The following is a 25,963-nucleotide window of genomic DNA, read 5'->3' as shown; positions in this document are numbered from 1 at the left end:
CTGGGTCATTTTGGTCAGACAATTTTTTAACATACACTTTCAAAACTTCAAAAATTGCACACATTTCCTTCTCTCCCTAGGCTTCTTATAAATAAAGTGTATATTTCCATTGGGAGTTCTGGGCAATCAACATCTCAAACTGCTTTAAATATTTAGGTATGCTTTTCACTGCCTAATTAAAAATAGCCAGTATTAAAGAGATATGACCTTAGGTTTCAGTGAGCTCTTTCCTTGAATAATGAAAGATTAAGAGAAGAATTAATGAATAGCTGTGCTTTTCTGTGATTATTTAAGAAACAAGAGAAAAAGATACAACAGAGAGAAAAGGTGAGTCAATATTTGCAAAGCAAATCAGTGGCATGGAATGAAATAAATTCCTATCTCAGTGCACACCCTCAGAGCCTTATCCTCTCCAGATATTACTCTCCATGTGCTTTCCTGGTAGTCTGAGTCCTTACCTGTGCTGACAAATGTTGCTTACTATGAAAATAGACTTTCATCCAATTTAGGCTGCTCTTTATTGTTGTGCTTTTCCTCTCTGAATAGTTTTCATTGAAATAAAGCAGAGTAATTTTTTTCCTGTTCATTCATAAAAATTACTGTTAAGTAAAACAGAGACAAAGGACAGAGGTGTTAAAGTTCACTTCTGCAGTTGAACTTGTTCAGCGAGATGACAGTAAAAGCTACAAGGCTTTTGTTGTCTTCCACGGCAAAATAACTACAGCTACTGTTAGCTTTTTCACACAAAAAACACACCTTTTTTGGCAGTGAAGACAAAGCCAACTCTCCCTCCAGTTCCTCTACAGTCTTTGATCTCTTAATTCCCATTTCTCCTTCCCCTTGATGTTCCAGCCTCTCTGATCTCTGTTCATCACTACCATATATGTCTGTATAATCTCCCACCCGTAATAACTTGAGGACAACCAGAACCCCATCCTTCACTTCTGGCAGACATGCATTTCTTTGGAAATAAAACACTAGGCAATCTTGCAGTTTCATTTTAGACCAGTTCATCAGTGATGTTTTGATTACAATTGCCCAGATTCAGTGAGCAAGTCAGTGAATCGTGTCTATGAACACCAGACTTCAAGATTTTATATTAATGAAAAAATATGTAAAAGAAAATTCAAGGGACTCTTTGTCACATCATTTCATATTTAAAGTATTGTCTGATTTAGCTCACTCAATTGCTGGTCACTCACAAACATGTGAGTTTTGCTTGTGTTGATAACATAATTCTCCATTTTAATTTTTGATGTGTTTATCTAATATGTGTCCAAGAAAAAAGACTAACCTTTCGGTAGCTAAATGAAGTAGCTAAGCTTGAAAAACCCATGATACAAATGAAGTGTTTGCCATAACCACATACTAAAAAAACAAATGAAAGTATAAATTACACACAGTACCCTCAAAATCTGTCGCATCCCACATTCTGAAAAGATACATGGCATTGTGATATCTAGCTAATGCATACCTGTTAATATTCCCTATTTTCAAACAAGGAGTTCTCCCAATTCCTTCACCACAAAAATGATTATGCTGATTAATCAAATTAAATATTGTTTACCTGAAGCGACACTATAGAATTAAATGATCTTCATATTACTAACCCCCTTCTTCACAACTGTGAAAACAAATAGAGCTTAAATTCAAATCTCTGAGCAAAGGATGAACCCAACTTCCCCTTTGTAGAATGTACTTTGTTTAGGCTCTATTCACATGTAAGACATCTAGGACTGCTTGGTATTTTGAACACACTGTATTTTCCACAAATTAACTGTGCAGCTTTGGATTTATTAATCATTATTTTTAAAAAGACTTTCTTGTGAAAAAATGCCCTTTAATGCCCTTTACCTCATAGGTACTGTCTTGTGCAATGTACTTATTAAAAAGAGCACATCCCTGTAGCCCAGAGGGCTGACAGCTCCCTCCAAAGCTGTACTGCTGCTCTGAGCTAATCTCCAGGGGCTACTCGAGAGTGATGCAGCCTTCATCCCCTCCTACAGAGTCTGAACAGATCATGCCTATAACAGTCTCAACCTCAGCTATCCTGAGAAATGCTTTTCCTAAGGTGGTTACTGAACTCCCCTTCTGGTAGAGAGGCAGTTTGGCTGAGCAGAAAAGGAAAAAAAAATCACCTATCATTTTCAAAAAATTTCAATTTTGTGAAAGAATAAGAGCATAGATTCAGTGCAACTGAGGGCTTTTTTCTCCTGCTCAGACACAGGTAACATTTGTTTCCATTATATCACTCATCCGTGACTTTTTATCTCACATGATGAAAATATAACAAAGAAATAAAACTGCCAAACTCTGAGCCTTATGACTGAGACAGGGAATGCTTGCAGACAGCACTGAAGAACAAAAAAGCACTGAACAAATGCAGTTCAAAAAGACTGATCATATCCTGAGGTACAGCTAGGGCTTTTTTGTTGTTGCCTGTTAAAAGTGGCATAAAATCTTTAGAGATTTTTCTCCTCCAAAGATGATATTTCTCTAGTTTACTAGATACACTGTTTTGCTTTGCATGAACACCCTCTTTGACATTAAGTTCAGCCTTCAGGCTAGCGACGCTTATCTCTGTTTCCAAAAATCCTCATATTTGACTGTCACATTTATTAAGTCAGACTCTGAAAAAACTTCCATCAATCTGCAGCTCTTTTCTCTTTCTCTTCTTCCTCCAAAAATATAAGCAAATAATTTAAATGCTAGTAGGAAACGGCTGAAATGATAGATACAGTTTAACCATAAGGCATTGCGCACAACCATTTTTCAAATAGTTGTCTGAATTTCAAATCTATAAATATTTGTGATTTCTAGTGGCCAGAAAACATGGAAAAATACTCAAATATTTAATATGTTACAACATACACCCCATGCCCCAATTTTCTATTTGCTTAGTTTCCCTTGAAAAGGTCTTTCTTGGGTTATAGATTCCTTAATATTGAGTAGAGAAGGAAAACATTACAGACCCAATAGAATTTCTGTCAAATTCATCTTACTCATTAGCTACCTATGGCTAACTTTGAGTTTACATGGAAAGATTTTTAAAGTGAAAAAAAGAAAATTATTGAACATCATACTATATTGGAAGACTTGGCAGCAAGAGAAACAATCTTGAGAGCGCACACAAAATGGTGAATGACAAAATGGATCTCTTGGCTGACCCCAGCAGGTGGGGAAACAGGCATTTCACTTGCAGCATGTAGTCATCTTTGAATGCTAATTACCAGAGGTTCTAAGACTCCAATAATGGGGAGACATGAAATAGTCCTTGGCTGGAAAGTGGAGATGAAAAAGGCTGTTTTTTTATTTTAGCCAGAGAGAAAAGAAACAGGTGATGGAAGGAGGAAAGAGTCCAAACTGCAACTGTGAGCTTTATTCCAATAAGTGGATTTCACTCTCAATTTTCATAGCCCTCCCAGACATTAAGCCTGGATAGGAAGCTGATTCCAGGCTTTCCAATAACCAGCAAAAATTAATATTGTTGCCATCAGAATCAATGGGATGGAAAAACTTGATATGTTAGTAGCCTTGGAATGGTTTCTGCAGAGAAGAGCATGGATAAGAAGAGAAGAAAGATCTGGAGAACTTCCAGAAAGGCAAGGATGAAGGGATGCACTGGGGCAGGCAAGGAGTATCTTTCAATACCCTTAAGCCAAGAAGTATTTTGGAAAGCTGCTTTACAGAAAATACCAACATCTTAAAGCTGACTTCACAGATGGGCAAACTGAGACACACAGAAATGGAATTTTACCACCCTTTTTTAGCAAATGAGTCTTTATTGCCAAATAAAATGCAGTTTTTTGTTCACAGAAAATCCTTCCTTTTTCTCATTCCTAGGCCATGACATCCTGTCAAGAGCATTTCACAGGCTTACCTCCAGAATTACAGCATGTTAGGAATGCTGCTGCCTATATTCTGCTATGAATGTCAAATACATATATAAATCACCCTCATCATAATGACAACTCATGAACCAATGAAAAAAGTTCCTACAATGTTGTAAAGTTTTTCCCAGTGGCCAATCAGAAGCATCCTTCCATTAACTGCAACTTTCCAGTCCACTACTTTTAGTTCAACCTATCATGCACTAAGAAAAAAGATCATTATTTATTTTATGCCCCTCTTCAAATTCTGCAAAGCTCAGACCTGCAATTTTGTTCTTCCCTGAGTCTCTTCTATAGACACAGGAGCTCAAATCTACCATTAAATCAATATCTTCTTTTGGTCATGATTTTTAGCTCCTTTTCATCCTTCCTGCACCTTCTCCAGCTGCTCTGCATACTCCATAAAGCATGAAACCCAGCACTGCTATGATACTAAGCTGAGACCTTATTGGTGTTGAGTGGAGTGGAAGGATTACTTGAGTAGTCATCATTTTTTAATACCCCGGGAAGATGTCTGCAGATTTCACAACAGCTCAATGCTGTTCATTCAGGTTCAGCTTGTGATTTACTGCTACTCCTGATTTTTTCCCACCCTCTACAGAACTGGTACCTGCTCCTTTTTTTGTAATTCTGCCTTTGATTACTCCTGATTATCTATACTCACACAAACACACACATAAAGCTGAAAACATTACATGTGTTAGTTTGCCAAGATCATTTAGAATTGCACCATCATGAACAGAATGCTTATGTTCCTTCCCTAGTTTGTGCTCTCTTCCAAGGTAAAGCATACTTACTATTCCAGTCTCCAGATAAGGAGTGGAAATAAAACCCATTACAGACTCATATCCTTGCAGAATAGCAAGGTAAACGGGTTTCCATTTTTAACAACAGACACAGATAGCTTTATTTGTCAGAGTTTTTTTTTAATAATCATTATTCACCCATTTGATAGTAGATTCATGCAGTTCAGGCTTCCTTTCTTGCTCATAAATGTTGCATATAACACTGTATCAAAAGCTCCAGACAGAATATATCAGATATATTCTCCTTATTTTAACTTCTTTACCTGGAAGTCCTGTTTCTTGGTAATTATTTTGGCTTGACAAAATTAGCACTAGCAAACCCATTCTGGCTGTTGCAGATTTCACTTTTTTCTTCTAGATATCTATTAAACATCTGGTTGTGGGTTCTGGTATTTTTCCAAGACTGGATCTTAAGTTGATCTAGCTGAAATTTCATGGTGGCTCCTCCTTTTTCCCCTTTCTAAAAACAGCATCAGGTTTGTCTTTTTCCACTACTCTTGGAGCCTGACTTGAACTCCATCAGTTTTCACAAATGGCTAATGACCTCGAAATTGTTCCAGCCAGTTTTTTAAGGGTTGTAGGATCAAGTTTCTGCAGCCCATCGGATCTGAAGATCTATTTCCTCTAAGTACTCTCTAGCCTACTTTCTCCTGTTGTAGCCTAGGATCTTACTGATCTGTTTCTTTTCTTGTGGCACACATAAACTCTGTTTGCCACATGATCCCAGCTGACCTTTTCAGTGAAGACTAAAGCCAAAAAAGCATTAAAGCACACTGGCCTCCCCTAGGTCATCTATTAAGAGTTTCTCCCCTCTGTTATAGGGCAGATTAATACTGTCCTTGACCTTCCACTGGCTAATAACATGCTAGTGGTTTGTTACCATTGATGGCCTTTGTTAACTGTATCTTTGCCACAGCTATTCTTATTTTATATTTTATCAGAATGTGAATCTTTTCTCTTCTGACACATATTCTACTTTTTCCATCCATTTCTTCAGTCTGTGTAATTAGAAAACTCCAAAAACTGTTATAGTGGTATATAAAAGGAGATGTACTTCTTGAATGCACCAAAACATACAGGTCTGCCTGAAAAATGTCCTGATGTTATGAATTTTTCAGTATTAGCAGGAATAGAGGTGCTATATAAACAATGCTCTAACCATTTATTGATCGATGCTTTAACAACATCTGACTCTGCTAAAATCAAAACCAGATGTCTAGAAACTCATTGTTTTATTTAAACTCGATGTTGCACCACTGCCAATATCAGACACTTGAGTTTAGGGAAAAAAACTGGTGCTGACAAACAAATTCACTGGGAAGGGAATAATATCAAAATTAAACATATCTCAGCACTGGACTTTTGGCATGCTTCTTAGTGCAGCTACTGAGAGGTGGGTAGAACAGAAGCAGTTCCCCCAGGGTCTGGCAGCAGTGAGGGCACCATCTGGGTTCTGCGGTCTCAGAAAGTGCAAGGGGAAGGGGAGGGAAAACTCAGGAAGGGGGATGAGAGGGAAATATTATGAAGGGAGATGACTGCCATGGCAAGTGAGAATAAGAGAGAGGGGGAGAACAAATGTTTTGCTTCCTTTGGGGGCCTAAAAACTCCTGGTATCTCCTTGAAATGTGAAATTTATTACTTAAATCCCATAAATTATTTTTTTTCTTCTCTAAATTGCATCTGAAAGTAAACAACAAGTAAATGAGCACTAATTAACAGTTAGCCTTTTAAATACTATTTAAATCTTATTTGAATCTTTTGACTGAACTATTTCTAAAATAAGGGTCCACATCTGACCCTCACTGCAGTGAAACTATATGGGCAGGGATTGCTTACATGAGTAAGAATCACAAATGTATTTCCTAATACACTTGCACAAAAAAAAAAAAAAAAAAAGGGTCCATTTTTCTACATGTTTAATGGATGCAATTTGAAACAATGAAGAAAAGGCTTCAAAAGTGATCTTATTTCTGTTTATCTCAAGTTGGAAAGAAAACAAATTAATAATTTGCAAAGCACCAAGAATTCAACCTTGAAATGCCTCTGGTCATCAATTGTTGCAAGAAAGGAAAAACAAAATGCAAAAGGAACATGGGGATTACATTTAAAAACCAAGAAAAGAACAGCTTCTATACAGAAGAAATGTTTGCTTTATACTTTGCACAGATGCTGTACAAGCAAAATTCTCAGTATATTAATATAAACTGTCTGAAAAAAATTCGACCTGATTCCATAAGACCAGCAAAAACAAAACAAAGGGAAGCATGACGTTTATGGGTTTTTCCTCTAGCACAACCATGCAAGCTGAGCTGTGAAACTGTGATGGAAATATTAGAGCTGTTGTTCCTGAAAAAACGCAGTGATCATTTCATTCTTCCTGTCTTTTAATGCTCCAGGGTTTTGGAGACGAATAGGAGCAATAAGTTCACTTTGCAGAATTAATGCTGTAATTCTTTATCATAAGAGCAGAGCATTACCTCAATCTGATTTTTCTACAAAATGGTTCAAAGTCTATTTTTAATGATGGCCCTAATTTGTTAACACCTTTTAAATTATTAATCCCCTTTATATTCAAGTAGTTATTGCATGTCATAACAATGTATCTATGCAGGGAAATTTAATAGTATTTTCTGCATGTCAAGAAAAGGCTTGTTCTGCAAAATGCTATTAAAACTGATAATGAGCTAAATATTTGCCATAGCAAACACTGAAATTACTATATCAATCAACTTTGGTTCTCTTATTCAATAAACAAAATTTAACCTATTAACTTTGCCTAATTTTAGGCAGGAAAAAGCTTGTTTTCAGGCATATCTTGCCCTTGACTTCATATCTTTATCATCTGATAACTACATTTTCCTGGCCAATTAAGCCATTGTTTTGAATCAAATGTAGCAATATAAGCCTTTTATTCTGTCTTGAATACAACTATATTACTGGATCCTGAATACAATTTTCTCGCAGCAAATTTAGACTACATTTTAAAGCTCACATATATAACAGGATGATGATAAGCTATGTTCCTGAAGACACCCTTCACAATAAACCAAAAAAAAAAAAAAAAGGATTTATGAGGAAGTCAAAGGGTAAAATAAAACCTTAGATTGCAAATCTCTTAACTCTTCAGCTCTCCCCAGATCTATTTATGTGGTAGGATGCTTGTGTTAATATTTTCAGAAAAAAATAACTCCAAAAATACAAAAACCTGCATGCAAGCATCACCGCTGACAGGCACGCCAAGGAGAGCATCCTCTTTCATGAGCATCTGAAGCATAAATCTGAATGCTGATTGAATATCTAACACCCCATTCAGTGACAAAAAAAAAAGAGGCATGTTCCATCTCTGCCGGGCACACACGAGCTGGAATGGTTTATTACATAAGCCGGGAGCCTCGCCTCGGCAGAGAGTGCTGCTGGGTGATGCTGCTGCTCACGCTCAAGCGGCTGCACTCACCCGCTCGTCGCTTCTGTCACTGCAAATTGTTGTGTGATCAAGAGGGATCAAAGCGCACCCTCTAGAGGCTAAACACAACCCCCGGCACCCACGCTCCCTGCCCGCAGCCGGGAGCTCTCTCTGCCCCCACCACACCTCCTGCGAACAAAATGACCACGGTCAGTCGTGACAGGGTATTAAAAATATCAACTTTGCATTGGTGTCTCGATGTAAAACGCTGGAAAGGAAGGACTGCTCTTTTGCGAGTGCACCCTGCATAACATTGCTGTCCGGGGCTGTAGGGGGGTGGAAATTTATTGCAGAATGAGAATATTTTCGTTTTTTGTTTTTACTCCTGCCTACAGTAAGGGTCATGCCTTGCTCAGGTTGGACTCCATCATGAAGCTCATCAACTTCAAGGAAATGTAAAGGAAGCAAAGTGAAGTCAAAAGACAGGATCCCTGAGTTTCATGGAAAAGGGTGGATGTACTAAATACAATAAGCAGAGTCACACAATGGTTGGGGTTGGAAGGGACCTTTAAAGGTCATCCAGAGCAGGGACTTCTCCAACCAGATCAAGCTGCTCAGAGCAGACCTGAATGAATCACCAAAACATGCATCCAACCTGACCTTGGATATTTCCAGGGACGGGGCATCCACCACCTCTCTGGGCAACTTGTCCCAGAGTCTCGCCACTTTTATTGAAAAACTGTCTTATTTATATCCACTCTAAATCTAAGCTATTTCCATTTAAAACCATTGCCACTCATCACAGCAGGTCCTGCTAAACAGATTGCCCCCACCTTTCTTAGAGGTTCCCTTCAAGTGCTGAAAGACTGCAGTAAGGTCTCCCAGGAGCCTTCTCTTTTCCAGGCTGAACAAACCCAGTTCTCCAGTCCTTCCCCAGGAGAAGTGCTCCAGCCCTCTGGTTGTGTTTGTGACCCTCATCTAGACTCCCTCCAACAGGTTCCTATCTTCCCTGTGCTGAGGACCCCAGAGCTGAAAGCAATAATCAGTGGCTCTTACTGAAAGACAATTTCTTAGTATAGAATATTTCCAATTAAATGATGGAGAGCCACAGCTGAATGGAAATTAACTGTTCCATAAGTGTCATTTAAGTAAGATAAAGCTACTTGTAAAGGCTCATGCTCCTGGACCTTTTTCTTCAGCTTACAATGAAATTACTGCTTCTTTTCTCATATTTCACATCCTGCTAAATAAAGCACCTATATGAAAGAATGCCTATTTCATTTAATTAGGGGCAAGAACAATATTAAGCTATTTTTCCTATATAAATTATTTCAAGAATTGACCTAAAAGCACCAAAATTCCCCTCAGAACAATACTGTCATGTTAAATCTCTTACACTTTGCTCTCCAACACAGAACTGTGTTCATTAAAAAACAATTTTCTATTGGAGATCTTAATTTTTATAATGATTAACAAAAATCGTGATTTTTCAAAAGAAAATCATGGATTGGTTGTAAGTACATGTTAAATTGTTTAATGATTTCCTCTGGTCATCAAGATAGACCAAGTTTTTAGTCTTTTTACTTTATATACATGAGGAACTGCAAACAAAAAAAGTTTGCAGTTCCTCATGTATATAAATGCATTGATGTAAACAAGGCTGAGCTTGTGTCAGGAATTTGTGTGTAAATGCAGTTAAATAATAACAGCAATTATCCTCCTAGTGAGCATAATAAAGCCATGAAATTCTGAATTCCCTTAAGGTTAAACTGAAAAGAATCTCCCATTTACAGAGATTGCTGTTGAAGGTTCAGAAACATTCTCAGTTTCCTTGTAGTGACATGCAATACATAAAAAATTACCATTAGTGGATGCAGTTTCAGTTAAAACTGATTTAAGGAAGGCGCTTTGTAGTATCAAGTGTTTCTGCTTACAGTGCTTCTCATATGACAGGAAAACGAGGATAAAGAGTGACTTTGCAACAGGGAAGTGTTGCTCACTTCTGTCTCACACTGTGCCAATACAGATAAGCATACACTGGAGTTACACCATGCAGAGATGTGGCACGTTATATGTATTTCATGCAGTCAGGAGATACAGGGTACAGCATTCCACCAAAATCAGCCAGTGGAGATGACTTTGGAATAAGGAAAGATCTATGAAGAGCTAGAATTAATAAAATAAATAAAAAAATATTTAATTTATTGGGGAGTGTGTCTGTGAATAACCCCTTTTAAAATACAAACTATTATTTAAAATATTAAATAAAATACAAAGTTTCAGCTAACTCCTGCAGTAACCAAACTTATCACCTGCAGACACGTCAGAATCACAATTAAAACAATGCTGATGGAGGAAAACTTTTTTATCTGTTTCCAGAAACACAAGGTAAGAGGTGCTGCAAGAGCACAATCCTTCAGTCTTCTAAGTAATGATTACTTCAAAAGCTCTTAAGCCCTTGCTTTATCCATGGAATCTGAGATTTTCAGGAACATAGGAAAACTCAGTCTAGTAAAATAAAATGCAACAACCTCCTTAATATCTAGACCACAAAGTTCTATATACACAGTATTCACAAGGTCAGGGGGAAAAGAAAAGTTTTCCCCTTAACTGAGACAGTTTACGTCAGACACGAGCAGGTCCCACAAAAGCATCCTCGGAGACAAATACTTGAAAATGTTTACAGATAGAGAGGCACTGGAGACTAAATGGTTATGAAAACTTGAGCAAGAAGCTCAAGTTTATGGAAATCAATAATGGAGAACATATCTCATTTTAAGTCTGACAATTTTCTTCTTTTTTTCCATTAAGAACACACGTCCCCAAACACAATATAACAACCAAACCAGTGTGTGTCTCTGCAGTGCATGGTGTACATGTAAGTAGGGGAGAGAAACATCCTTTTTCTCCAGAGAAGCTCCATTAATCAATCTGGAGATTTCAGAGCACAGTGAGACAACTGAAATTGGTAGAAGAAAATCAAACACACCTCTATTTCACATGGAGTGAAAAAATGTATGGAGGATCAGCTCACTGCCTGGCCATAACTATTTCCACAGGATACATTTTCTGTTCAGCTATGATGAAGCCATTTTTCTGAAGCAGAGTCTCCTTGAGCAGAATGTTTGCTGGATGCAGTTTGAGTGGGTTTTATTGATCATTTGATCTAGTTGAAGATTGATGCTTTTTGTACTCTCCTCCCTTAGTTATAACTTCTGCAAAAGACAAATACAGCCTCAGATTTTCCTTTCCATGAATGAGTCATAAGCAAACAAGAGCCTTGCCAGCTTCTAACTTAGGTTGAAGTGTCTCTGTAGGAAACTTTTTCTAATGAAGGCAGCTATTGTTAGATCTTAGTTAGGATAGAAAAAGGAGCAACATTTAGAAATTAGTTTGAGTTGAGGAATTGGAGCAAGGGAGCTGTGGCAGATAGTTTTAAAATAGATTCCAAGATGAGAAAAAAAAGAAAGCCAAACTCTTAATTAAAAGTTGCTATGGAATGGGGAAAAAAAAAATCAATGAAAAGGGAATAAAAGCATTTGACAAGGGCTCAAAAGGTAAGTTATATGGCTTGTAAATATTTTGTTTTTTCATTGCAGAAGACTGGCAAACAGTAGTTGGTGTAGTTTTTTGAGAATCCAAAGTTATGAAGGCACACAGTAGTACTATAATTATATTTTTTGAGGATATGGATTGAAATAGTAAACGCTGAAACTAGAGAAAAATTATTCTGGATTCTTGAAATATCAAAACATCCAGTCTAGAATGGATAAAGAGTTTGTTCCATTCTCCTATTTGTGCTCATAGAAAAAAACCCCAAAAACTCAATCATAAATAAGGATCTAAAATATTTTATTTAAGATCAGTTGAATCTCTAGGAAGAGTTGAAGTATGAGTGGATTAACTCAGTAAAATGAATGGAGAAATCCATCTGCTTTCCTGCTTCAGAAACTTATGTAAGGAGAAGAGTCCTGAATTATGTACGAGACTTTGAACAACAAAGCTTCACAGCACTTAGGGAGACCATTTAAGAATACACAGCATCCCTTGCCCCTGCACTGGTTTATTTCTTGGGCATGAAGCCCTGGTTCTTCCTGCCCTTTTGGAGTGGATACCAACCTACTGTGCTCAGCTGAGTGATATGGACTAGTCCTACTGGGCACTATAACTGGAAAATAAACAAAAAGGGAAACAGAACCCTTGCATCCGCTCTCTACCTCCTTCCACCAGTTGTGTTCGTAAGGAGGAACTACATTCCATCATATATAATTTATGCTTAGACTAAGTAATCCTTATAACCATTCTCTTCACTAGAAAATTTTCTTCTAAACACCAGTATGTGCCAGATAATTCCTGTCTGAGTTTACTGCAAATGTGGAAGTGATGAATTTGAAGAATAGACACAGTGTTACAATTACAGACAACTTTAGACAAATGAAAAATTTTCTGGTTTATTTCTTCTTTCTACATAATTTTATCCTTTAGAACAGATTCCTTGTGGATGCTGTGGAAAATCAATTGCCAGATTTTTCTAAGAACAGACAAGAAAAACTTTTCTTGAAAATTACAAAAATTCTTTGTATTGTTGCTCCTGTATAGGGGCTGGAGAAGATGACTTCCTATAGTCCTTTCCACTACTATTTTTCTATGATCCTATGCTTATTGTCCTGGCTCATTAAATACCACAGTTCTGGAAAAGACTGGAGATGATTCTGCCAAGGTGATATGGGCATCTTCAAATTAACCCCACAGGCTTTGGCACTGAGAAACACAAAGACTGCCAACTGCTCTCCGCTTTTTCCCTAGCCTGCCTCTGATCCTTCTAACTGGCATCAAGTCAAAGTAAGACTGAACCTGTACACTTCTGTGTTGAAAAGAATCAAAGTCCCAGAGTTTACAGAGACAAATGATAAAACAAGATTATTTTATATAGCAGATTATATCTATGTGGAAACCAAATGTAGGTTTGATTGTCTTATCCAAGTATCTCTAAGTAAAAAAAACTTCTGTCTCCATGTCTTATCATATTCAACTCCTAAGTCTGAGGCACTCGCATCTTTACAAGCAGTGAAGATACCAAATCTCTCCATCAGAAGACAATTATTTCCCCTTTACAGACCTTATTAAGGACAAATCTCTTTCTAACAGTGCCATTAAACATGTATCAAAAGAAACCTGGGGAGCATACCCAAAGAAGGTGACTGAGAGGTGCTTTACAATACTGGGAAGTTAATTAGATGAGTTAACATTGATGATAATTTAACAAATGAGCTTAAAGTATTACAATACAACTGGAAAGATGCAATGAAGTAGCAGTTTGTTGTTATTTGGCTTACAATTTCAAAAGATGCAAAACATTTGTTGTTGTGTCAGCCTTACTGACTCCACTCAGCTTTCACTGTTTTACTCGGATATAGACAGGCTGTTAAATGGTGAGAGCCACAAGCAGTAGGTTAAGTTATTTCACATACATAAAGTCTGACTCGAGGGTTCAAGGCTCAGCCTGGCAAGATAACAGCATGTTCTACAATTATGCAGATAAGAAGTACTTGAGCAAACAGCATCTGAAGAAATGCCCTGCTGAAAATGCCACAGTATCAGTATGACAATGAATAGCATCAATAGTGATGGCTGCCTCTTTTTGCAAATATCAGATGTCACAGCATGCAATTCATCTGCATCCAAAAGATGTTTTCAAACTTGCACTGTAAGGAATCTTAGTTCCTGAATTGATACTCAATTCTCTCTGAAACTGAAAGGGCTTGAGAGATGTCACGTCTTGTACTGGAACCTCCTTCCGGTACTTCCAAAAGACTGACAGTGGTGTCTTCAGTCCAACCAAGGAGGAGCATAACAGTGTCCTGCTGTTTTGATTCTGTGGTAACAAAATTGATATGAAGAAAGAATTTTACTGCAGTTTGCACAGTATTACTTTATACTGCATATTGTGCAGGGTATTATCAATTCCAGATGGCTCAGGGAACAAGGGATTTAATTTGAAAGAGAAATGTTGCAAGAATCTAAACACAGAACTTAACTATAAGGTTCTAATGATTGAAATGTAAGGCCTAGATCTATTGCACAAGGTGCTATTGCGGACCAAATTGTAAACTCTAACGTGATGCCTAGAAATCATAGAAAGACCTAAATGAAATTAGAAATAGCCTGAGTACATGTAGCCTACAAAACTAAAAATAAATAAAAATCAAGCAGCTGTAAATACAAGAAGTATTTACACATGCACACACTGTATGCACACAATGATGCGTGTATTTATATATTTTGTAGGTTTAACTGAAGAACAGAATTCAAAATGCCCGTAAAAATCCATACATCTGGGTGCAAACCCTCTAGATTTCTTTTTCAAATGAGGAACAAAAACCCACTCTGAAAATAAACTCTTATTGTCACTTCAATATAAGGTTAAAATGGATCCATTGCCGACTTCATCCATTTGCCAATTGTTGACAGCTGTCAATACAGGGATTTGATTTCTTTATCCCAGCAACAAACATTACATTTGTATCTTCAGAGAAAGATCTTGACTGTGAGCTGCAGTTTCACTGCCCCAACTCAATTACTGCATTCTTGAACTGCAATGTATTCATTTGTGGGCAGTGGGGCAGCCAGTGGGAGGGTATTGATTGGAGTATAATGTCATGTGTAGCAGCGAGAGTAAGATGAAAAGTGTTTTCTGCTTAATGGGTTGGTATTAAGTAGGTGGGAATGGCTTCTAATTAGCCAACAATTGCTGTGTTTCTCAGTTTCCCTCCCTTCCCTCCTCCTGTCGGTCACCAGCTGCCAATCTCTCTCTCCTTTTCCTTTTTTGTGTGGAGTTCATTGCTCACTGCAGTGAAAGCCTTTGTTTAAAAAAGAGGGCTCCCAGGGTCTCATCTGCCAGGGTACAGCTTGCTGCCTGCGATGAGTAGCAACTGTCAGTTTATTTTATCTCAACCTTTTCATCATTCTGCTGAAACTGGTCGAGGGAAACCACCTGAGAGACCTGAGGATTCAGTACCTACAAGTCATTAGCCAGGACTGCTCAGTCTCTCCCCACACAGCAAGTCAACTGAACACTGCTTAAAATATAGTCCACTTTAACCCCATATTTTCCTACAACGTATTAGGACTCCTCCTGCATCTTCCACATTCTACTTGCATGATCATTCCTTAAATATACTACGATTAGGGAGTAACATTTTTCAGTGTTTCCCAGCAAAAATATTCTTTAGAAATACAAAATATAACATACTAAAATACAGTTATTAGAATAGCCTCAGTCAGAGCCTCGTTCTTATTTAGGTTATGTTCTCCAGCACGAATATCATACCTAGCAACTCCCCCAGTTACTTGAACCTCTGCTTGTCTTGAAGTTTTTGATAATGTATTTTAAAGGGGCAAAATCTACTTATAGTTACAGTTGTGCGTCCATCCTCAAGAGAGTAAGCTTTTATGGCCATAAAAAGGGCAGTATTTGGTCCGCAATTTTTAACATATATGCAACATTCTCCTCTCTTTGCCATACAGTTTCTCTCTCTGTAGGTATACACGTGTAAGTTCATGTACTCCATATGCACACCCATCTTCCAAATGGCTAATGGATTGCATTACAATCATTAAAAGCTTATCAAAGTACGTGAGAGAAAGAAATGTCTTATTTTGAACTAAAACAAAATTAAATGTAACTAAATCAAATTCTGTGTCATTAGCCTGTTACAGTCATCAGTGACACTTTCAATACAGCAACCGAAGTATTATTTTTCCTTGTTCGAACAATGAGGCTTTTCAAGATCTATAAGAGATGGCAAGAACAGAAATCCAGTTATCCTTCAATATATCAGTTGATTTCTTAATGTTTGAAATTGTAAATGTTTCATCTCAATTCTCTTCTTGCTGCAGCATAAGTGCACATACTTTTATGAATATCAACAAAATGAAATTTAATTTGATTCAATACTATTCTCAGAACTGAGAACAAGCTTACTCCTGGAGAATTACACGTTTCAAGGCACTGTTTGGCAGACTGAAAGGTTCTGGAGTCAAAGAACTTGGCTCTATTAACATCCTGAAGTGACGTTTTCCAGCAGAAGCCTGAAGTGTGAGGTAAACAGAGGACTACAAGGGCTGCACCCAGGATAAGAACTCAGTGGATACTGTGTAGCATATGTTCCTCTCCCCTCCTGGTTTCTAGAAACTTGATTTCCTTGACACCTCGGGTATGGTCTGAAGTTCCTCTTTGTCAAATTCCTTGGGTGCACAACATGAGCTGAGCAAGATTACCCTAGAGCACAAGCATCCTCCATTTTTCAGCTTCAGTTTTCTATCAGCAGCAGGTGAAATGCACAGCACTAACAGATGCCCAGTTGGGATGCACACACACGGTCAGACAGCTCTGTTCACTTCTCTGTTCATGTGACCTATAAATACCAGACAGTGAAATCCACCTTCACAAGAAGGACAGGGCTTGAGTATCAGCTTTCATAGACACTGGCATTAGCAGATGAATAAACATAAGGTTTACTTATGAGGGGTGGGTGTTGGGCACTTGCAGTTCCCATTTCAAAAACTGCTGTGGAAGATTAATTCCCCACAGGAGTTGACACCAGCTACATTATGTTTGACTAATATCCATAGCAGCTCAATATCTCCAAAATTAAAAAATATGCCAGAATTTTAAGAAAAAAGGAACTAGATTAAACCACTGTAGCAAACATGGAAAAAATATGAAAAAAACTTTGAATATGAACAAATTCAAATCACCCTCTCCATATCAATTACTCTATCGGATATTTATTAATGTCAGTATAGGTACCTGTATGACACACCATGAAAAATACTGAATAATTATTTGGGTCTATGGCAAGACCTGTATGAGGCTTTCCATGGGAATGTTCGGCATTATAGATAATATTGAATGCTTAACTGAGTGAGTAGGAACAAGCAGATGAGCCTGGAGGCATGGTCATCTATTTAAGTATGCATTTGGATCTTCAAGCTAATTAATCACTCAGTTGTGTACTTAAACTTAGTCAATCCATTCCCACAGGTGATTAAGACCTATTTAAAGGCCATTTTGATACTTCACCATTTTCTATTAACCAACTTGTCAAGATACTCAATAGGAAGTGTAATTCTTTCCACTTCATTCTCTGATCCCAATGTAATAAAAACACAGAGCATGAAGAACAGTGTGAAAACAGTAGGAAACACTGAAAAAAACTCTCTAAACCTTCCTATTGATTCCACTACAAGCACAAAAGATATACCTAAGAAGACATAAGTTGCGATGGCAGCTACTGGGTATAGAGATAACTGACTGACATTCCTTAAACATTGGCATAAACATGTATAAAATTGGAATTCAGAATGAAGGTGTAGGGGAAAAAAAGGAGAAGGAATAATTTGCAGTATAAAAGTGAAAAACAGGCAAGAAAACTCAAGAGAACAGACAAGGAATGAAGAGAAACAAAAAAAATAATAAATGTTTCAAAAACAGTTCAAAAAATCACAAAATATCTCTGGTGATTACAGAAAAGAATAAAGAGAGGTGGATTTTTGGGCAAAGAAATATGGTTTCATAAATACATAAAATTGTGGAAGTACAACATATTTCAAAATACATTGGCTTATTCTAAATGTACATCATTTAAATCTTGACTATCTTCAGACCACAGAGTCTTAATACAAACAGCAATTTGCTACTTTATAAGAGGAACATAAAAGAATGTATCTAGGCAGGGAAAAGGATCTCGGAAAAAAATCTTCCAGGGATGCAGAAAAGAAAGCTGGCTTGGGAAACCCAGGAGAAGGAAGGTGTTTGATACACTCCTGAGATGACCTAAGGCTTCTGTTACAGAACATATGCACTGAACAGAGTTTCTTTGTCTTGGCTTTGATTTTCTGTGTCCAAAGATTGCTGGGGAGCTTTGGGTAAGGAAGGGTTTGGAGCAGAGAGCTGTTTTATGTTGGCCTGAGGTCTAACCTGGTTGTCATGTCTGTAGACAGCACCAATAATAATTCTTTATAATAATTCTAAACAATTCTTTATGAAGTCTAAATGACAACAACCATCTCAATATTAAATAAACACACAAAAGTCTGATCTCTGGCTCTTTATGAGGATCCATTCTCCTTCCTGAGCATCAACCCACTAGATACACCTCTGCTTGTGTATACAGCAAAGGAAAGGATGGGCACATGGAGGGGCCCTAGGGGCTAATTCAAGAGTTCCTACTTTGGCCCTGCCACCATCAGGGCACTGCCAGAATACAACTGCCAGCTGTTCCGTTTCGTGATTCTTCATCGATGCTTCAGTCAAACCTAAAACTTCTAAGTGCCTCAAATCAAGGATTTCTCCAGAAGTGGCCTCACATGGCTGGGCAAGAGATTAAATTTCTTTTTTGCACCATTAAATGTCGTGGTTTTAAACCAGTAGCTAAACCCCATGACAATTCCATAAAATCAAGCAGGACTGAACTTCTGCCCCGAGAATTTTTGCTTTTTTAACTGGAAAGGAACTTCACTTATGTAGAAGAACCAACAATGCAGTGCACAAAACTATGCTAGTTCAGTGCATAAAGCTACACTAAAGGGTCTGACAATATACTGCAGCTTGAACATCACTTCCAACTTTTTTTCCACAAGAAAGAACAATTCACCTTATTTAGGAAACCATTTTGTGCTGTTCTAAGGAGCTTGTCTGAGAAAGCACAGCTGGATGCCAACAACATTTAGCACAGGATATGTCTAAAGGAAATGTGTGGCAAGATTTAGATGCCACACATTGGTTCCATATGAAACATCAGATGGCAAAAAGCCTAGATAAGATCCAAATTCCCCTCTGGGTAAAATGTTTTTATATAATTATTGATGACAAGAACACTCACAATCACAGTCAGGGTGATAGTGATTTTTTTTAACCTATACCACTAATTAGTAATAAAAAAAGTGCCACCTCTCAGCAAGGACTAGGAGAAACTTCTAACACATTAATCCATCGTTAAACATGAAAATGTTCCATGAACCTTCCTCTTAAATAGGGTACAGAAAATCCACACACCTGACCTAGATCTGATCCTGTCTAGCAATTCCCAATTACTTATGTTGGTATTTAACATAAATCACAGTAAAACCCCCTGGATATTGCATTTGTACAAAGCATGAGAACACTGAATATCAGCACTCCTCTCTTTTCAGACAAACTTCAGCCATCAACAGAAAATAGAACAAGCTACTGCACTCCTGGCAAAACTGACACAGATATTTATACTGTGTTCTTAAGCTCTCCAGTGAGAATCTGGTGCATCAGCCACTGACCACAATCTGCTGAAAAACCTCCCTGTCACCTTCAGTTCTTCTCTTCACACTTGATTCTTTCTGTAGTCCAAGCACCAATCAGTCTCACTTGCTAAAAAAATCAGTGTATCTCTAACCACACTTAACACATATTTAAAAAACAAATCCCTACTAATAATAAATAATATAACATACATGAACCACATAAGCTGATTTTCAGAAACACACTCGTTCCATTCCATGAACATCTATACACAAGCATGGTCTATTTCAACACTTAGCTAAGACTTAGTTAAAAATTTTAGTTTTAAGAGTGTATCTAGCATTAATATAAAAAATTACTGATATTTTTAAAAGCTAAAGGTGAGAAGATAAAATTTAGAAAGTGATGAGTGCTAGGTGATGTGAATAAAGAAGAGGCAGCACAAGTTTACCAAATTTTAAAGGAAAAAAGACAGAATCATCCCTCAACTTTTTGTTTTCCTAGTAATTTTCCTAAATATATATATTTCAGAATCTTTAACCACTGTATTTTTCCAGAAGAGAGAAAATGATTCTGTTTGAGAAATGCTATCCTGTGAATTGTAGGGGAGTGAATCATTTGAACTGCTTTCAAAACAGGCTTACTAAGAAGTGAGCCTTTGTGCCTCTTGCACAGGGACAGCCTTGGAGTCTGTACTGGGTCACACACGTCCTTTATATAATTTAAAGTCCTAGTTCTTATTTACCAGTTTGAACAATAATGTCTATAATTATATACATGCTATATATAATGAACAATAATGTGTATAATTCCATTACTTAATGTTCAGTTGCATTTTCTGAGAAACCCCAAACGGTGTCTCTAAAATCCTTTCAGTTTCTCCCTGTCTCCAGACTAGCACACAGTGCACAGACTGCTGAGAGGGAGGAGGTAACATTACAAGTTTTCCTGGAATTAGTGTACTTTAGACAAATGAGACTGTAAAAAAAAAGAAGTTTATCACACTATGAAGCAGCCTGTTCTGCTGTTGCACATGATTACCAAAATGGCCCAGAAATTACACAGCTCTGGTAAGTTACAGCAGAGAAATGTTAATTGAATTTGTTTAGCATAATCCTTGATCTCATATCTCACTTCTGACTCTCCCATCCTTTATGGGTAATCCTTTTATTAATGAAAGACAAATACACATGTTCAATCTAAAATGCACCTGGTCACATTGCCGTTTTCCAAAACACTAGAAATTTTGTGCTAGCCACAACTTTTACAGAAAAATGACTTTAAAACATCTTAAAGAGCTTTCAAAATGTCAGTCAGTAGGAAGAAAATGTAATTTTTTACAAAACACAAAAAGACACAGTCACACTATGGAATGTACCATTCCTTACATCCATGAGAGGAGGCTGGAGAAATAATATTGAGGGACTACATATTTGGGAGTAAGAACAAAAGCTCATGGGATTGTATTTTCCAAGCTATAGGTTTAGCTGGTGCATGCATTTTAAATTATATTGAAGGCTGCTCAGGTGTGGAATACTAGAAATAGTCCTGATCATGCTGAAGTTGGTGGTACCAGATAATTCTGTTGATCATAATACTTCAGAATAGATGACAATATGCAGTATTTAAAGCTATCATAAAAAAACTCCAATAAAATAAACACAGGAAATCTATGGTAAAATGTGTCAATTTTGTCAAGTTCTCCAAAGTCAAGGAATATAAATCTAAATTGTTGTCAAAAGCACATACTATTGTCCAAGAAAACAACTGAAGACTTTGTAGGATGAGGACAATGCATTTTAAGTCTACTCTTGAAAGTGTTCAGATGATTTCCAGCACTCAAGGGCTCTTGCTGAGGCACAGCCCTGCCAGATGCAAAAACCTGGACTGAGAGTTATCAGACTCACAGAAAAAAATTCTGGTCAGCATTTCATGTAATCAACATGCAAAAACTGATTCAAAAATTCCCTGCCTTCAGCACCTTTAATTATTCTTCTTTCCTCTAGAAGACAGCAGATCAGGTGATTATTTATTGAAAGATCTGTGAAATGTTTTTTCATCAGACAATGTTAGGCTGTAGGCTCCTTTCTAGGATTTCATGTGGACTCACAATTCTTTTTGCCTACTGATTCTGCTGATAATCTTTTCTATCCATTTTACTAAACATAAAAAGAACAATAAAACCATATTTGTTGTTGCAGTGGCATCTCACAATAATATAAATAACTCTTTTGTAAGTGAAGTTAGGTGACTGAGTCAAAGGTAGCAGAATGAAACACATCCTCCTTTGCATTTTTAAACATTGTTTTCTGACAATCCCATCCCTTTTGTCCACGACAACTCTGGTCAAAACATCTATTTTATTAATAAATGTTGAGATAAATTGAGTAATTAATGGTTCTTCCTGCCTGGTTATTGAAATGATTGATTTAGAAAATAAGTCTTGGTTCAAAGATATAAGGTAATATGGCAGTACTTGAATTTAAATGTAATTGTTTCCCCACTAGATGAAGTATTTCTTTTGTCTGAGAATACAGAAACTACTCTTATTTTCTTGACACAGAAAAAATTTTCAGTCAGAAGAGTTAGAAATAAAAACTTACTGTCTTTCTTCTCCCTTTCATTAAATTTCCCTGCAGACTAAGAACTACCATGGTATCTTGTCTTTCTCTATTCTATCCTCAAAAAGACTGAGAAAAATCTAGTAGATTATCAACAATGAGCTGTTTGAAAGAGCTAGAAATACTGCTCTATTATCACAGCAGGAATTTCCTATGTGATGAGTTCATCATAGGATGCACAGACATTCTCCTGGAAGGTAGAATAAAGGCTGTACCTGGAACTCAAAGCCAGCAAATCCTCATCTTGACTTGGTGCCAGGTCATGTTTTGCCAGACAAAGATATTAAAAATGTAATGCCAGTACTAACGAGAGGTTTGGCACACGAAACATGAGGAATGTTACAGATTGTGCTGACAGTGTGACACTATGTTTTCCTGGATGTAATCTGGGTATCATGAGAGTAAGCTTGGAGCACTAATGAGAAGAATGATATTGAACTGGAAGAGCTGCTAAATATGCAGTAGCCACAGGGTTCCTGGAGTGAACTGGAACTGAAATGAAAACTGCAATACTGAAAGTAACAGAGGGTAAACTAGGCAGAAATACAGAAGGAAGAGACTCTCAGCAGGCAAAACTTGTTTGTGGTTCCACGCTTGCCAGGACATAAAGGGTTTTTCTAATCATACTCTGTTTATCCCTGAAGTACTGTTAAAGAGGAGCAGGATTTTTGAGCTTAAAGGGGCACATATCATTTCAGGATATAAATGAGTTTCACAACTGATTGGAAAAAGCCATGTTTAAAACTTGAACAGAAAACCTGTTTATTATCTGCAAGAACTAAAATTCATATTGGATATACAAAGTTAATTCTATATCTTTGAGATTCCTGTGGTCTTTTTGCTGTTGCCCGTGTTGATTTTTGTTTGCCTCCTATTTGTATCAGCTACAGTTAGTGATCCTTACATGAAATGTATATAATATTCTTTAATGAATTCTTTTTTTGACCATCTCTGTTGGAATTCTCAGCATTTGCACTACAGGTCTAGACAGGAGCCATGCACCCAAATAACTCTGACAGTCAACAAAATCTGTCAGTGTGCTAGATGTTCACTTATTGAGACACAAATTACAAATATAGATATGTATAGTCATTGAAGAAGCATTACCATCAAAAGAACTTTAAACAGAATGCTAGCTAATTTATCTCTTCAGTCTCCAAATGAATGTTCCATAATTCTCAGTAGCTCACAGTGTTGCCTCTGGTATCCTGGCTCCTGTTAAACTGCTAATATCTTCAATTACCACTTTATATGCAAAATTCACCACTGAAGTTATACTTAATTTTTGACTTCTATGAAAGCGTGAGATACAAAGGAAAGCAGCAGCCAGGCAGTTCTTTGTCTTTAGGAGTAGGATAATTGAGGGAATAACAAAGTAACCCTGAAGCTCATATTGTGACTGCCCCAGTTGTCATTTATTTCCACTGTACTCGATTCACACTCTTCACAGGAATGCAGAGCAGGAAGTTTTAAGGTAGAGTGGACTTATACTTCCCCCTTCCTCAGTACAATACATTTTACTACTATCAGTACTTGGAGATAATGCATAATTCAGTTTGTCTTGTATTAATATATTGTTCAAGGGAAAAAGAGCAAAGAAAACTTAGCCCATGAAGAAAGAGGTCTACTCCACACCAAGCCCTCTTTCTGAGATAAGTAAAGAAAGCAGATTTGCTTTTATTTCTTCCCTTTCCCTCTAATGTCAAGTACAAGGATACCAAAAATAAAGCAGTGTGTTTTTCTGGATTCAGAACTATGTCAAGCAGAAATTACTTCTCACTTTTAGTAACAGGAATCCTATTTTTGGATGCACTTGAAAAGTGCACTGCAGAGAGAGATTATTATTATTTTCTTTAAAGATTAAAACAGTTATGTTTTGACTAAAACATGTAAATGTGATGTTCTCATAAACAGCAGTGAAAAAATGTAAGTAAGAGCAACTACTACTATCCATTTCTCCCTGTTATATTTTATCTTAACTTCTTTAATTCAGCCTCTAAAACAAGCGCACAAAGGAGTAAACCCCAACCTCTGTTCTGTAGAAGGATTAAACCCAGGAAATAATTTAATAAAACTCTACAAGAAAAATGACTTAAGTGTTGAGGACAATGCAGCACTAATGTGTTTCATAAGCACTGCCTTACCGGCTGTAAGAGGGTCAGCGCACATGTCACTTCTGTTTTGCTTCCATGCCAGCAGGCACTGCAGGCTGAGCGGATCCGCTGCTGCTGCTACGTGGCTGTTGAACGGCACCATCAGCTGATGGGCCTTGGCGATGCCACAGTAGCTATCTGTTTCAGCCACCAAGGGCAAGTTGTTCAAAGATTTTGCTGCCTCAGAGGCCTGACAGAAATGTTCCAGAGCTTTGTTATAGTTCCCCTAGTAAAGAAGAGGGGAAAAAAAGGAAAATAACATTAAAAACTACTTGTAGTCAACTGTTATTTTACCTTGACATTAGAGCCTCGTCCTCTCGTGCCTCAGAGATGTGGCAGCCCACAGAATGACCCATGGCAGGGCATTAAGGAAATCACACTCCCTTGCTGTTTTCTTACCTCTAAAATACAGATAATACTGCTATAAATACTATCTTTGAATTGAATAGTTTTTTTGTTATCTCTGTAGCATTTTGAGTGCAAAATCCAAGTATATTGATGCTAAGTATTAATAAAGATTGCAGTCAGACAATTTAGAAATTATTGCTATTCATGAAATTATTTCATTGCATTCAACATTTTTGTGGGAAGAAAGGTCCTAATTTATGGTGGTATTAAATTTTAAAAAAACAAATCCTAAAAATGGAAAAAGGAAGGATAAGGATAATGAAGTGATAGACTCACAGCACAGAAAATAACTGAAATTAAACCTTACTCATTTATGGGGGAAGAAAGGGGTCTACAAAAACCCAGGGATATTCCTAATCACAAAAAGAGAAACAGTAGGAGAAATGTAGTCCAAATGTTGCTGAATAGAAAACTCAAATAATTTATCTCTCTGTTCTACTATTGGAGTGGAATTCTGCTGCCCTGACGGCAGAAACTTCCTGACTGAAAACATTTTCAGAGCTATCTTATCCTTTCACCTTGATTTAGTAAGACTGAAATTCCCTTCTGGACAGAGCTTGGGAAGAGAGATTCCAACTGGTACCAGTTTCACTTGATACCACTTTTTGGGATGAAAATTCCTATAACTGCTAAAATATGCAAATGATTAAAAAAAGGAAAAAAAGAGTAATAGAAATGGCAGTAGTCTTTTAGCTCTGTTTAATACAGCAGAAGAGCAGAACCAGGCCTGTAAGGACACATCAATGAATAAAGAATGATAAACTGTAATATAACAAAAAGCAGAAACACCTACTTACCATACTCATGAGAACTATAGCAGCTTAAGTGATGCAATTAATGAGAGGAATGCAGCAAATCAGACTAAGAAGCTCAGAAAAAGTGAAATCAGAAATGACAGAGTGTATCATGCATATTTCAGAGTGTACATAATAAGTAAGCAATCTGTTTAACAAACTAGGAGAAATGAGACCTAATAGTCCTGCATAACACAAACCCAGGCATTTTAGGAAACAAGAAACATCTGTGTAAAACCATCATGACTAGAAAGAAAACTGTGTGTACAGCATTACAAAAAGACAGTGTTGGTGAGGGAATAGTGAGATGAGAGAGCTGGAAAGATACAGCAACAGTATGGACAGACCAAAGTGAATTTGGTCAAAATGATTTGTGTTTGGAGAAAAGGAAGAGTTATATCCCTGGTTTATTAAAGGTCCCCACGGATAGATCTGGATATAAACAGAGATATCTTTAATTTGATGGACAGTACTACTGCAAATTTTATCACTGGGTACAGAGTTGAATAAAAAGACCCTAATAATGACTTAACTTAGAGAATACTGGTGATGACAGCTGACACCAGCAGGCAGTTATCCAAAAGAAGAAATGTTAATTCACGCTCAGTTT

At 37.2% G+C, this 25,963-nt stretch overlaps 1 protein-coding gene across 2 annotated transcripts in view; it reads right to left on the bottom strand.

Moving 5' to 3' along the window:
- The window catches only part of TTC29 (tetratricopeptide repeat domain 29), a 117,217-nt gene that overhangs the window by 21,187 nt on the left and 70,067 nt on the right, over positions 1-25,963 (bottom strand). For both annotated transcript variants that reach the window (XM_015623585.2, XM_033513846.1), the window contains one exon: positions 24,143-24,377. In XM_015623585.2, coding sequence (XP_015479071.1) covers positions 24,143-24,377 — 235 coding nt within the window. The remainder of the gene's footprint in view (positions 1-24,142; positions 24,378-25,963) is intronic.

This window comes from Parus major, chromosome 4 (genome assembly GCF_001522545.3).
Source record: "Parus major isolate Abel chromosome 4, Parus_major1.1, whole genome shotgun sequence".
In the NCBI taxonomy this organism is placed as follows: Eukaryota; Metazoa; Chordata; class Aves; order Passeriformes; family Paridae; genus Parus; species Parus major.
The sequence above is the reverse complement of the archived record's forward strand: the minus strand, read 5'-3'. Positions and strand labels throughout refer to the sequence as shown.